The sequence below is a fragment of the Caenorhabditis remanei genome, chromosome X (assembly GCF_010183535.1).
Source record: "Caenorhabditis remanei strain PX506 chromosome X, whole genome shotgun sequence".
Taxonomy (NCBI): Eukaryota; Metazoa; Nematoda; class Chromadorea; order Rhabditida; family Rhabditidae; genus Caenorhabditis; species Caenorhabditis remanei.
In genome coordinates this window covers 14,207,386-14,219,998 of record NC_071333.1, presented here as the reverse complement: position 1 = coordinate 14,219,998, position 12,613 = coordinate 14,207,386, and the positions used below count along the sequence as shown (strand labels likewise).

The following is a 12,613-nucleotide window of genomic DNA, read 5'->3' as shown; positions in this document are numbered from 1 at the left end:
CAACCACCTGCATCAGAAAACTACAGAAATTAAGCTCCAACAACCAGATTTGTACTTTTAGTAGCAAAATAGTCGGATAAGATCCAATGTTTAGATTCGATTCAGAAGCATCCCATAAAATACTGAATCGCATAAAAACCGTAGGCGGCATGCGCGTGGAAGACGAAAGGCGCAAGTTTTATAGGTTTTTTGCCCTTTTCCAGAAAGCCTCCCTTCTACACCAAGTCTAAGTTTCAACTCTTTGGGGACGGTCGGTCATTAGACATCGGGAGATTTCGATGCTCTGTCAGAACTTTTTTCTCCCATTTCTTTTTTTAGGCTTTCTTTCTCTAGGAATAAGTTTTTGGACTTGACAGGAGCATGTCATTTTTATTCAATTCTCAAACCGAATACAACAGAAATTGCATCGTTTTGTCTATCGCTTCTCACCAAAATATGTGTCATTTCCCGAAAATTTGCGCTTGTCTAACACTGAGTCCATGTTTTGTCTGATAATTCATAATCAAATGAGTCACTTGAGCTGATTAATATTCAGGGCGGAGTATACAAATAAGCACTCTTTTCTCTAAGCAGCAACAGGTGATCTCATTCTCTTTTCTGCAGTTGGCATTATGCTTCCATGAATATTTCAATGAATATACATATGCCCAAAGAAATTTTTTTCTTCCACTAACTTGATTCATAGCTTGCCTACTGAATCTGGATCATTAAACGGATTACTTACAAGGTGTGAAATTCAATATCCAATATTCCGCTCTAAGTTTTTTTTGTGTTTTTGTTCTAATACACTTTGTTTCTAGTCTTCTGTCTTCTTCAGACATTCAAAATTTTTGTATTTTAAGAACAAAAATCTTCAGATTTTTGAACTATTTTAGATCGAAAATATATTCTTACGCGTGCTGTGTCAGTATTCCCACGATAGAAATATTTGAAAGAATATTCTTTTTTATAGTCTACTTTCCCTAATTTACGTAATACTCACTCGAGTTATAGAATTCTAAAAGAAAGAAAACCAAAACGAAAAGACGAAAAAGAGAACTCAGAATATAATATATTATCCAAGGTCGGAGAACATATTCAAAAGGGGGCAAAAAATGTGGAAACGTTTCATTCAAGTCAGTTATAATGAATGATTCTCCTGAGATTTTTGGTTCCTCATTCTCTCCTTTTGCCATTTTTGAGGAAGCGTCCATCTTTTTTTCTTCGAAGAGAGATATTCTGTTTTTTCTTGTGCAACTATGTTTGTAAGCGTCTTGTAACAAGACAAACATCGCCAAGTTCGATATTTCGTTCTGAAACTTCCGGACCTCCCCCTATACATTCCAAAAAAAGAAGCCAGGATTAGTGTCAAAACAACGACTCCAAGTTCTTCAGAATATCATTAGACTCGTCTACATATTCATAATTCCCTGTTCTTCTTCTCTTTTCCTGCATGATTACACGTAGAAGCCGCTATATTGCATTGAGTACTAATGACGAAGACAGGTGATTTTATAGTGCGTTGTCGTTTATGAAAAGACTCAGACGACGTGAAAACCAAAAATGACTTTTTCTCAAAGCCCAAAGTCTTTCCTTATTTTTTTCCTATCATTTTATTTATTCATTTTTCATTTCAGCAACCAGATTGCCATGGTGATTCCCAGCACCAGAAAGGGACATGCTGGATCTCGTGACAATTTTGCGAATTCCAACCATCATGGAGATGAGGTGAGCTAAATGGATCAGTGGTCGCTCCTTAGACACTTTTCTTGAGCTGAATAGAATAGTAGAGTAGAACTAAAGATGTACCTTATTTTTGAGTAGGTGGCTTGTGTGACCTCACAATAGAGAAGGCGCAGAACTCGATTAGGAAACAAAGAGCATTTGCGCCCTCGCATCGAACAAAGGTTTTTTCTCTTTTTTCAGATAGTGCACCGACTCAACAATGGTAGACGTTCAGAAGTAGACGAAGTGAAGCCGGATCTTGTTTCGGGGGCTGGCGATACGGTTATCAAATTGAATATTGGAGGCACATCGTTCAGAATCAGGGTTACCAGTATATTCTCACGGGGTGCAGATGAGAAGTTGTCTGCTTTCGCCCAATTGAATCATGAACAAAGACTTCAAGCATGTGATGCATTTCTTATGGTTAGTAGACGAAATTCTATAAAAAAATGTCTTTGGTTCCTAGAAAACTTTTTTTCCACGTAAACAGGAAGCGAATAAGAAACTTATGTGTACTAGCGTCAGAATGTTAAAATATTCTATTGTTAGTGAACATTCTGCCGGCTATCTAAAAATTTTTTACCTTCTCAGAAGCCATCAGCTATTCCATCCACCTCAGAATAAAAGTTCAAGTGAAAACGTCATTGTTTTCAGCCACAAGAAGAGTATTACTTCGAAAGGTCGGCTATCCTTTTTGATTCAATCTTCAAGTACTACATATCTGGACAGCTACACAGACCTCTTGATGTATGTCCAACAGAATTTGCGACGGAATTGAACTACTGGAAAATAAACGATGGACTCATGTCAAACTGCTGTTGGAGAGGATACAATATGTTAGTTAGATTTCTGGGATAAAATATGATATTGAGTAGTGAAATAATTGGTGATAAGAAAATGTTGAAAGATATTGAAGAATATTTTTAGCACAAACAAAAAGAAAAATGTTCCCAAAAAAGAAGAGGATGAAAAGTAAGTTTGAGTAGAGTTTCCATCTTCACCGACAATTTTTTACTATTATTTTTTGCATTCATCAATTTTGCGATTTACCACTTTACCATCAACGCTTTATGTTTTTCATTCACATGTACACCCATTAGACGTGGATTTTTTATTTTTTCTCACTGTTTTCTCCCTTTTTTCAACAAACAATTAATCATTCCAAAATTAGTTGACCAAACAGTTGTTTGAATAATAGACGTGATTTATTGTGCTCTCACATAGCGAGAAACAAGTTTTCTAAAACCCCAAGTTTCAATTTTTCAGGAGTGCCTCACTTGAAGAACTCGTGGCACCCAAAGAAAAGAAGGTGAGTGTCAATGAGAAATATGAGAACTCGTGTTTTCTTAGAATCAAATCACAAATTCATAAATTATTGATAACTTTGTACTTTTCAGATTGAACTGCACGATCGTTCAATGAGGTCTCGGATTCATCAATTTTGCGAGGGAGACGGATCTCTTTTCTCGACTTTATTCACATTCGGCAGTATCACTTTTGTGCTTATCAGTGTTATCGGATTGGTTTTGGGATCTATACATGACTTTCAGGTATGAGAAAGGGCAAATGCACTTTTCAGAAATTTTGTATTTTGACTCAAATTGTGTTACTAATCAGAACAAAAGAGTTTGAATGACATTTCACTTAAGGGAAAAATGATAAATGATACTGTTTCAGGTGCCTATCTATAAAAAAGGAGGAAAATCAGAAAGGATCAGCAACTGGACAATTGGTAAGTCAAAGCTAACACATGCTACCATAAAAACTTCTCACCTTGGTTCTACTTCCAATATATTTCGGTAGACTAAAACGCTAGAACTCATTCTTTCAGCCGATCCAAACGGAACTGACACATCAGGTGGTTTATTATTTACTATTTACCTATTTATCACTTTTTATTTTCATCCCTCTGAAATTGAAATGATTTCTTCCTAATCGAGTGCTTATCTGTTACGTCGTTGATGAGTATGCAAAACGTCTGATCAGTCTGGAACCTTTTTTATTTAAAAAACCCTTTTTTGTAATGTAACGGCAGATTATTTTTTCGAAAAAAGCGCTAATTTGAAACTCCTTCTATGTTTGCGTATGTGATCACTTTAAAACACAAGTTTCAATTATTTTCCACTTCTACGCTTGAAACTGATTACGTTGCTGTGTAATTTGTTTTACCTGATTAATAACGATTACTTCAAGTAATTGCAAGTTAATTATGGCTGTGCAATACTGTAAAAGTTACAAATGTCAAAATTCATCTGCTGCTTTTAACTTATAACGAATTGTTTCAGTGGAAAATGAGAATGTCATTTGGGAGCCACATCCAATTTTTGGATATGTTGAGACTATTTGCATTATTTGGTTCACTGTTGAGTTTATCGTTCGTCTAGCCGTCACACCCAACAGGTAGTTTGTCAGAAAAAACCCCAAAACATAATCAAATTCCAGATTCCAATTCCTGGTGGGAATAATGAACATTGTCGATATGATCGCAATCATTCCGTTCTATCTTGAACTCGGACTTGCATTATTTGGTATTGATGTTGCAAGTCTCAGTGATATTAAGGGTGCACTTTTGGTGGTTCGAGTACTTCGTGTTCTTCGTGTCGTCAGAATATTGAAACTTGGAAGGTTAGGGAGTTAGTGAAAGTATTATGAAGTCTAATCTTGGTTAAGGTACTCATCTGGAATGAGAACATTTGCATTGACGCTGAAAAGTTCTGCTCGCCAACTTGGAATGATGGGAATGGTTCTATCAACTGGCGTTGTGTTCTTCTCCACTCTTCTCTATTTTGTTGAGAAAGATGAAAAGGACACACCGTTCACTTCTATTCCAGCCGCTTTCTGGTGGGCTATTGTCACAATGACAACTGTTGGTTATGGAGATTATGTGCCAGTGACAGTCCGTGAGTTAATCAATCTGAAAATTTTCAGGTTTATTGTAAAATCGTTGATTTTTTCAGCTGGAAAACTGATTGCGAGTGGAGCAATCATTAGTGGTGTGTTGGTTCTTGCTCTTCCTATCACTATCATTGTCGATAACTTCATGAAAGTTTCTGGAAAGTGAGTTCATCGTGTTTTACTTCTTGTTCAGTAGTTTTACAAAGAAAAACTCTAACAACAGTATTTAGTTAGAATAAAACTAACACGCACAACAACTATCCGGATAAATACAACTTATTTCCCCTTTTCAGTATTGACACACAAGAGTAAAAATGTATATCCTATTAAAATTATGTTAAACTGTTTGTACATTCCCCTGATCGAAACAATCAGCGTAAGTGACAATAAATGGAATCTCTTTCTTCTTCTTTGCCTATCCGTGCACAATATAACCCTCCACACATGTTTCTTTCGCTTCGGACACTTTACTGCTCTTTTTCTATCGACTAGTTCATTATACACCCTTTCGCACGGCTTTGTTTTCATATATTTTAGCAAAGCCAAACCGTCCGACTTACACGTCACACTTTTTCCTTCTGGAAAGTAATCAGAATTCATTTTTTTTTGAATATCCTCTGATTATTTTTCAGAATTGCTTCTTTTCCAATTTCTGGGTATACTATTTATTTTTTCAAACCCAAATCTTTGGTTTAGTTTTTTTTAGTTCACCAATCAATTCATTTTCAGTGTAAATGCTAACATCTTCTCATCTGCACAACAAAGACCTATAGATGTTGCTGAATAAAACAATGCACCATTTCAATTGCGGTTCAAGTCTCCATAATAATACTATAAATATATCTATATGAAAAAATAACATGACGTCTGGCTAGAAATCTACCATAACTTGATAACTATTGTCTCCATTTCACATTTCGATTTTTTCTGACGAATTGCATTTCTGAGTTTGAAAGATATTGTTCTCCTCATAGTAACCCGTTTTTGAAATTTTCACTCTGTAATAGTAAGTGCAACCGCTCTGCGGGAACCAACGGTTACGTCTTCAATCCTTAATATAAGAACTAATTAATGTCCCTCGACAAATCCTCTTTTTTCAATATTTAAACATTCACTAATAATCTTCTCGTTTCCTTTTCTATTTTATATAAAATAAAACTAAAAATTTCAACGTTTTGATAACAACTTTAAGAGTTTGTCCAAAAATACATTTTTGATATAATTTGTCACTTTTGAAACCAGCTCTAGCAGATTTGACTTCTCGAGTGTTTACAGACTTGAACACAAAAAAAATCCGGGATATCCCTTGTTGATAGACAAAAAAGAAAGCACCAGAGATTGATACATGTGACTAGAAATTCATCCAGTTAGTCATCTCCCCCCGTAACGTCCCATAAAAAACCTTACTTACTTTTCTCCCCCCGTTTTCACCTATTTTCTCTGCCGTTAAACATTCAAAAAGCAGCGAGCAAGCAGTGCGCGACGGGAGCCCCCGCGCTGTAATGCAAACACAAAGAAAAGAGATAACGAGTTGGTTGAGTCGATGGATTTTGAGGCTTTACCTACTTGAAGTTTTCCCGGGATTACTCTCAGATACACGTTGTGTCTTGCCGCCACTGTTGAGGCTACCGAAACTTTTCTGAGAGATTTTTTGGGTTGCAAAAAAAGAGTAACAAAGGCAGAAAAGAGAAATCAATATTATGGTGGTGCTGAAAATGTGATAGGAATGTATTTCTACTAAAAAACGCATAGCGGTTAACATACAATAGAGAATTTTTGCAGCAATTAAAATGACAACATTTACGACATCAAACTGAACTGGAGTTATCAAAATCTTCCGAAAATCAATGTCTACTGATCAAAATTGTTCTACAGTAATCTTTGTCTGAATATGGATCTTCCGTGAAACTGCTAAATTTCAGAGTTAATTTCAGCCTGGATATCTAAAATTATCTTCTTTCCGCTCTCTGCGTCTCCCCGATCAAACAAAAGCGTATTACTAGTTTTCCGATCCACGCAAAAACTTCAATTGTTAAGATGAGATAATTGACAATGCATCTTTTCCTTTGCCCTCTTTTTCTTTTTCTCATCCCAGGTTTGCTCATCGTTTTCAATGGTGGGTGGTTTTGAGAGGGAAAAGAAACGAAGAGAAAATATCTGGGAAGCTCTTCAAGCGAAAGTGCGCGGCACTACTGTCTGTCGGTACGATCTCACTGATCCGCACACTATTTCCAGTGGATCGGCTCACGTACAGGTATCCGCCCACGTTGAGAAACACTATTAGACCCTCCCACTGGCGGCGCTTCATCTACCGATCAGTTTGACAGTAGTCTGACTCCATCGTCGTACCGCCGTTTTCATTTTCATTTCACAGTCAATATGGGTGAGGAAGTAAGTAATTGTTTTTTTGTTGCATGAGCAATTATAATGATAAGCATACTGTAGTTATAGAAATTGTTGGAAATTCTGCTAACGTTTAGAGCAAAATTTGTGGATTTCTGATTAGATAGTCAGTTCCGCTTGCTACACTCTGATGCTGGATTTTGTTTTATGTTTCAACATTTTCAGTTGCCAAAACCTTGGCAACTGCTATTCATCAATAAGTGACATTTTAAAATAAAATAGTGTTGTATTCTCTGTCGTCTCCTTCAATTGGAACTGCTACTATTTCCTTTTCTTTATCCTGAAACATCAAAAAATCTGACTTCTAAGATTTTCTCTACTTGACCCGAGAAATGTTAAGTCAAGAAAGTAAGAACGGAAGGATTGTGCAATGTTTGCTTGGATGCGTTTTTTGAGCCTGCGAGGCACTTCAAATCCATCTCTTGTTGTCTTTGCAAGAGAAAAAAAAGATAAAGAATAATTTGTCGCTGCCCTTAGAAAAACCGAGAAAACGATCCGAACGGGTAGCGCTAGGCGAAAGACAAACAGTTTGACAGTTCTTGAATAACATTGAAACATATTCCAGGATTGGTCCGAAACTCAACAACAGCCACGCAAGAGATGGACTCTCGAGCAGCTCAAGGGTGGAAACACCTTCCTTTCCCAACAGTCTGGAACCAACAAATTTGAGACACAAAAGGGAATGACCGCAGTCGGAATGCCACGTTGGAACATCACCAAGGATAAGAAGCAGGGATACATCGCACCAGACCAAAGATCTGAGAACGTTCTCCGTGTTCAATGCGGAACCAACCAATATGCTTCCCAGAAAGGAGAGACTCCAATGGGAGCTTCCCGTTTCCAGGTCCCAAAGGTTTCCTACAAGAAGGAATGGGAGACCATTCTTGACAAGGAAGGAGAGAAGCTCATCCCAAAACAGGCTGGAGATTACGGACTTGCTTCCCAAGCCGGAGAAGTCAGCATGGGAGGACACAGAAACCAGGTCGCCCTCATCCGCGGACGTCTTCCACATGACCGTCGTACTCATGGAGTCCTTTGCTTCCAAAACGGTAAATTTCAGAAAGTTATAGAAAACATTGCTAAGTAATGTGTATTTAGGAACCAACCTCTTCGCTTCCCAAACCGGAATGTCTGCTCCACCAGGTCTCGGAGCCGTTCGTCAAGCAACCCAAAAGATCGAGGGACTCGAGCTCGGAGAAGACATCCTTAGACGAGGAACCGAGTTCACTCCATGGTACTCTGGACAGAACAAGTTCGCCACCCAAGCTGGATCTGGAGGTTTCCTCAAGGTCCGTGACGTTCTTCCACATACCGTCGGAGGAAAGGACATCGAGGAGGACCTCAAGCAAAAGTCCGAGGGAATCGTTCCACTTCAATCTGGAACCAACAAGTTGGCTTCTCAACGTGGAATGACCGGATTCGGAACACCAAGAAACACCATGCTCAGAGCTGGATGGAAGAAGGAATGGTTGGTATCTCAGGGAGTCGTAATTTTGTCTTACTAGAAAAATTTCAGGATCGAGGATTACGAAGCCGCTCTTAAGGAGTGGGAAGAGACCAAGCCACCAGGCAGCGCTTCTTCTGTCGACCCATTCGGTCACTACAAGAAGAAGTTCGAGGAACGTGAGTCGTCCCGTCAATCGGAGATCGACACCCAGTCGGTGAAGGCCAGCGAGCCAGTTGAGCAAGAACCAGAAGAGGAAGAAGAGGAGGAGGAAGAGGAAAAGGTCGGTTTGTGTCTATAAAACTGAAACTGATGAGGTGTTACAGATCGAGGAGCCAGCCGCCAAGGAAGAGGAAGAAGAAGAGGAGGAGGAAGAAGAGGTGGAAGAGGAGGAAGAGCTTGAGGTATATCAATAATATCAATAACAATTTGAATATCAAAACTATATCATTTCAGGAGGAAGAGGAAGAAGAGGAGGAGGAAGACGAGTAGATCATCAACCTTTGATACCACCTGCCAACCAATATAATTTCACAACTGACTGCTGACGACGGAATAACGATAAATTGAATCAATTCTAACACCGCGCCCTATACCATCCCCCCATCTAACTTTTGTTTTTCTTTTCTTTTTTCTCATTCTTGCATTATATCGCCAATGAAAACATTTAGTTAGCCAAAAAAAACTCTTTTCTTCTCCTATTGTTTTTGCTAAAACGGATGTTGCTGTCTGTCCTTTTTTTGATGTATAGCTGCTTACAATATTACCTGATTCTTTCTGAATAAATGATTTTTGTAATTGAAAATCAAGAGTTTCGAGTAGTGACCGATAATCTGTAATAAGTTTCGCGAGTTGCTCTTTATTACACACGCATCACCGATAAGCCCTTTCAAAACAATATTGCTGTTAAAATGAATAAAAAGGGAAGAGAGGAAGACTGAGGAAGAAACCGGGGACAAAGGGAATGTAACAAATGCACAACTCTTCTGACTAGACACAATGATGACGTCGAATCACAAGCATTGGTATTCTGGAATTATTGCAAATTGTGCTCTCGTTTTCAGCCAAAGCTTAGCCAATAGCAAGATACATTCAGTGTAATGAAAAATGGGACATATAACACTAGCCTATGACTATAGTACCGTAAATGGTAAAGTGAAGGAAGACGTAGAAAGAATGAGAGGATAAGGCAAATAAATACTATAACTAGCCAAGCATTTGAAATATTTTAAAGCAAGATAATCAATTATTAGAAAGGTTGATTGGATACATGTAACTGGAAGAAAGAAAACGTGCAGTACTATTAGAGCACATTCGAATTTTTTTGGCCATTGGTGTGAAGGATCAACTGAAAAATGACAGAGATTGATACAATATTATACAAAACTTAACATTATAGTACAAAAGCATGCAAAGAGAAAAGCATAAATTAGCATGGCTAAAACTGATTCACAACCTATGGAATTTTGGAAAAGGCAAAGGCGGGGTGATGACGAGAGAATGGTTCGCAAACCGGGTGGGGCACGGAAAGAAAAAAAAACTAGAAAAGTCAAATTAAATTAACAAAGCAAAAGGGACAGTGTTCGAGGGACAAAAATAAACGCTCAGATCGGGCCGTATCTCATTGTTTCGTCAATTGTTGATTCTTTCCGGTACCCCTCTGATTGTCATATGTCACGAGGTTTGTTCAGGTCACGCAAATTGGTCAGGAACTTGTCTGGAGTGATTATGCGGTCGGAGCCAATGATGACTTCCCATGGCTTGCGCGCAGCAGTGACTTCATAGGCAGCTCGCATCTCAGAGAAGGTCACACCTCCAATGATGAAGATAATTAGTCGTGGACCACTACGGTAGTTGGACTGTTGTCCTCTTTCCTTGTGCCATTGACCGTAACGAGCAGATGCTGGTGCTCTAAAACATTTTCATTTTCAGTTATTTCTAATAACACTATGTAATAAGAATCTTACCTGTATCCCTGGTTGACTTGTCTTCCAGCAAGGAATGGGAAATGTTTGGTGTCCAAACGCTCATCAATTGCATCTTCGATGATATCCTTGATGACTGGAACCCATCTCGAAGATTGGTAGACTTGCTCATGTGGTCGCTCTTTTTTCGTTGGTGTCCAGGTCTTCTTACGGCCAGTCTAGAATTATCAAAAGTTAATTTTTTGTCCTATATGTTATGAACTTACATCAGTAACAATATTCAATCCCATGTATGCAGCATTTGTGATTGTCTCCTTGTCAGCCATAGAGATGTTCGCGTGTTGCAAGAGTTTATTCAAGTTCTCGTCAGTGATTCCATTCTTGGAAATAATGTACAAGAGAATCAGACGGAGACGGTCTTCACATCGAACTGCAGGGTCGATCAACAATGGAACCATCAGCTTCATGGCATCTCTGACTCGCTCTCCTTCGGCGTCTGATCCGGTACTCAGATCTTGCTCAACCTTACAGAGCTTATCGACTCCTTGTTGGTATTGCTTCATGCATTCCTCAGCAAGACTGATGTGAGTACTGAACTTGTTCAATTCCTTCTTGTGCTGTGGCATTTTCTTGATTAGCATCGACAAATCCTTGATTGACTTGGCATCCATATTACCCTTGCTTCCCTTACTCTCACTGAACTTTTTCAAGTTCTTTGTCACCTCCTGGGATACAACAGCGATATGCTTGTGCCTCATTTCAACCCACAAGTCGTCGTTTTCATCGAGCAACACCTGCAAAAAAGGAGAAACTTGTCATCGAAGCGCACCTCAATATGACCCCGCCAACATTACTATAATTGCGTGTTTCCTCGACAACAACATACCTCTTTCTCTAGGTTTTCACTTCCTCCGGTTTCGTATTTGTAGACGTCATTCTCGATTCCAAGCAAGTCGTAGCACATGGCTTGGAGTGTCAGCTCATGGAGGAGTGGAGTGATGGCATCGTATCCTCTGTCGATGATGATGAGTTGACTGCGTGCCTTATCAGCTCCTTCTCCCATCGATGGATCGTCAGCCTTGTAGGCGTCGAGTTTTTGCTCAACGAGGTGTCCGAGCTCAACATTTCTCTCGAAATCAGCACGGTATCTAAAATTGTCTTATCAATTTCATGCAATATTTTCCATTTTGAACTACCTCAAAGATGGGTACTCTCCAAGAGTGGCACAAACAGTTGCGATTTGTTCGGCTATCCGCTCCAAATTCGAAGTTAATCCTCCCTGCTTTTGAGCATTGTAGTAGAGGAAAAATGTATCAGGAGAATCCAAATTGAACACCTGAAATAGTCTTGCGTCGGTTTCCCAATCTGATCTCAGATAATCACCTGGCTTTCATATGGCGTGAATGCTATGTTAATCTCTTTCAACGTCTTGATAAACCTTGCAGCTGCACTCTTTGACAATGTTGAGAATAATTGATCAGAACACGCTTCTGTGAAGAAGACATGAGCACATTTGTACTGGTTCCGCACGATGTAGTCTTGAATCAGTTTGTCTATCTGAAAAAAAAAAGAGAGCGTCATTTACTTTTACATGAAAGGAGATAGATGGGAAGATTAGGACTCACAGATTCGGCAGTGGGTGCAATCAGATAAATGGCTTCAAGTGTCGGCAGAGGCTCTCTTCTTTTATTTAAATCTTCCACAATCGTAATTCCTTCTGAAAAAAAAAGAAAAATATTGGTTTCTGTCATAGAATCGAGTTGTCTCACCTTCCATAATGTTGTGCATTTTACAACAAGAAGATAACATCCGCATGGCAAGAGTATCAACGATCAGGACATTCCAAGCACTTCGGCTATCGCCCTTTTTCAGCGGACGGATTACATCGTTGAGCAGTTCTGAAAATATCAATGAATAGATTATTGTTCCAGATGGAAATGATACTTACTGTGCCCAACGATTTGTTTGAGTGACATCACTCAAAGAAACGTGGTTGATGGACTCACGGTTTACCTGCAAACGAAAATTTGAAATTAGATTAAGTGAAGCAGATGGGGAACAAGAAACGAGGAACAAAGAATAAGAAAAGAAGACGAAAAAGGGAATAGAAAGAGACATGTAGGTTGGTGGAGTGTTGCAAAGAAAGAGGTCCATAAAACAAGCAGTTGACCATCTGCTCCCTCAGGTTAGAGAATACATACATCTCCGAGGGAGGTCTTGAGCACCCTTCTCTTCTTTTTTG

General features: G+C 38.9%; 3 protein-coding genes across 3 annotated transcripts; 2 read left to right on the top strand and 1 right to left on the bottom strand.

Annotated features, from left to right (window-relative positions):
- Positions 1–1,629: 1,629 nt before the first annotated feature.
- Positions 1,630–4,765, top strand: GCK72_024827 (uncharacterized protein; the record flags this gene model as incomplete). Its single annotated transcript, XM_003118322.2, has 10 exons — positions 1,630–1,707; positions 1,906–2,127; positions 2,359–2,540; positions 2,971–3,013; positions 3,102–3,254; positions 3,382–3,436; positions 3,990–4,104; positions 4,147–4,329; positions 4,375–4,604; positions 4,662–4,765. 10 exons carry the CDS (start codon positions 1,630–1,632, stop codon positions 4,763–4,765), a joined length of 1,365 nt encoding a protein of 454 aa, XP_003118370.2.
- Positions 4,766–6,978: 2,213 nt separating this feature from the next.
- Positions 6,979–8,938, top strand: GCK72_024826 (uncharacterized protein; the record flags this gene model as incomplete). The annotated part of the gene is made up of 6 exons (XM_003117977.2): positions 6,979–6,990; positions 7,568–8,051; positions 8,101–8,470; positions 8,519–8,729; positions 8,773–8,850; positions 8,903–8,938. 6 exons carry the CDS (start codon positions 6,979–6,981, stop codon positions 8,936–8,938), a joined length of 1,191 nt encoding a protein of 396 aa, XP_003118025.2.
- A 1,175-nt stretch (positions 8,939–10,113) lies between these two features.
- GCK72_024825 (uncharacterized protein) lies at positions 10,114–12,347 on the bottom strand (the record flags this gene model as incomplete). Its single annotated transcript, XM_003118333.2, has 9 exons — positions 10,114–10,357; positions 10,414–10,589; positions 10,638–11,165; positions 11,258–11,519; positions 11,568–11,707; positions 11,755–11,928; positions 11,997–12,088; positions 12,141–12,269; positions 12,320–12,347. The coding sequence occupies 9 exons, from the start codon at positions 12,345–12,347 to the stop codon at positions 10,114–10,116; spliced, it is 1,773 nt and encodes a 590-aa protein (XP_003118381.1).
- Between the last annotated feature and the right edge of the window lie 266 nt (positions 12,348–12,613).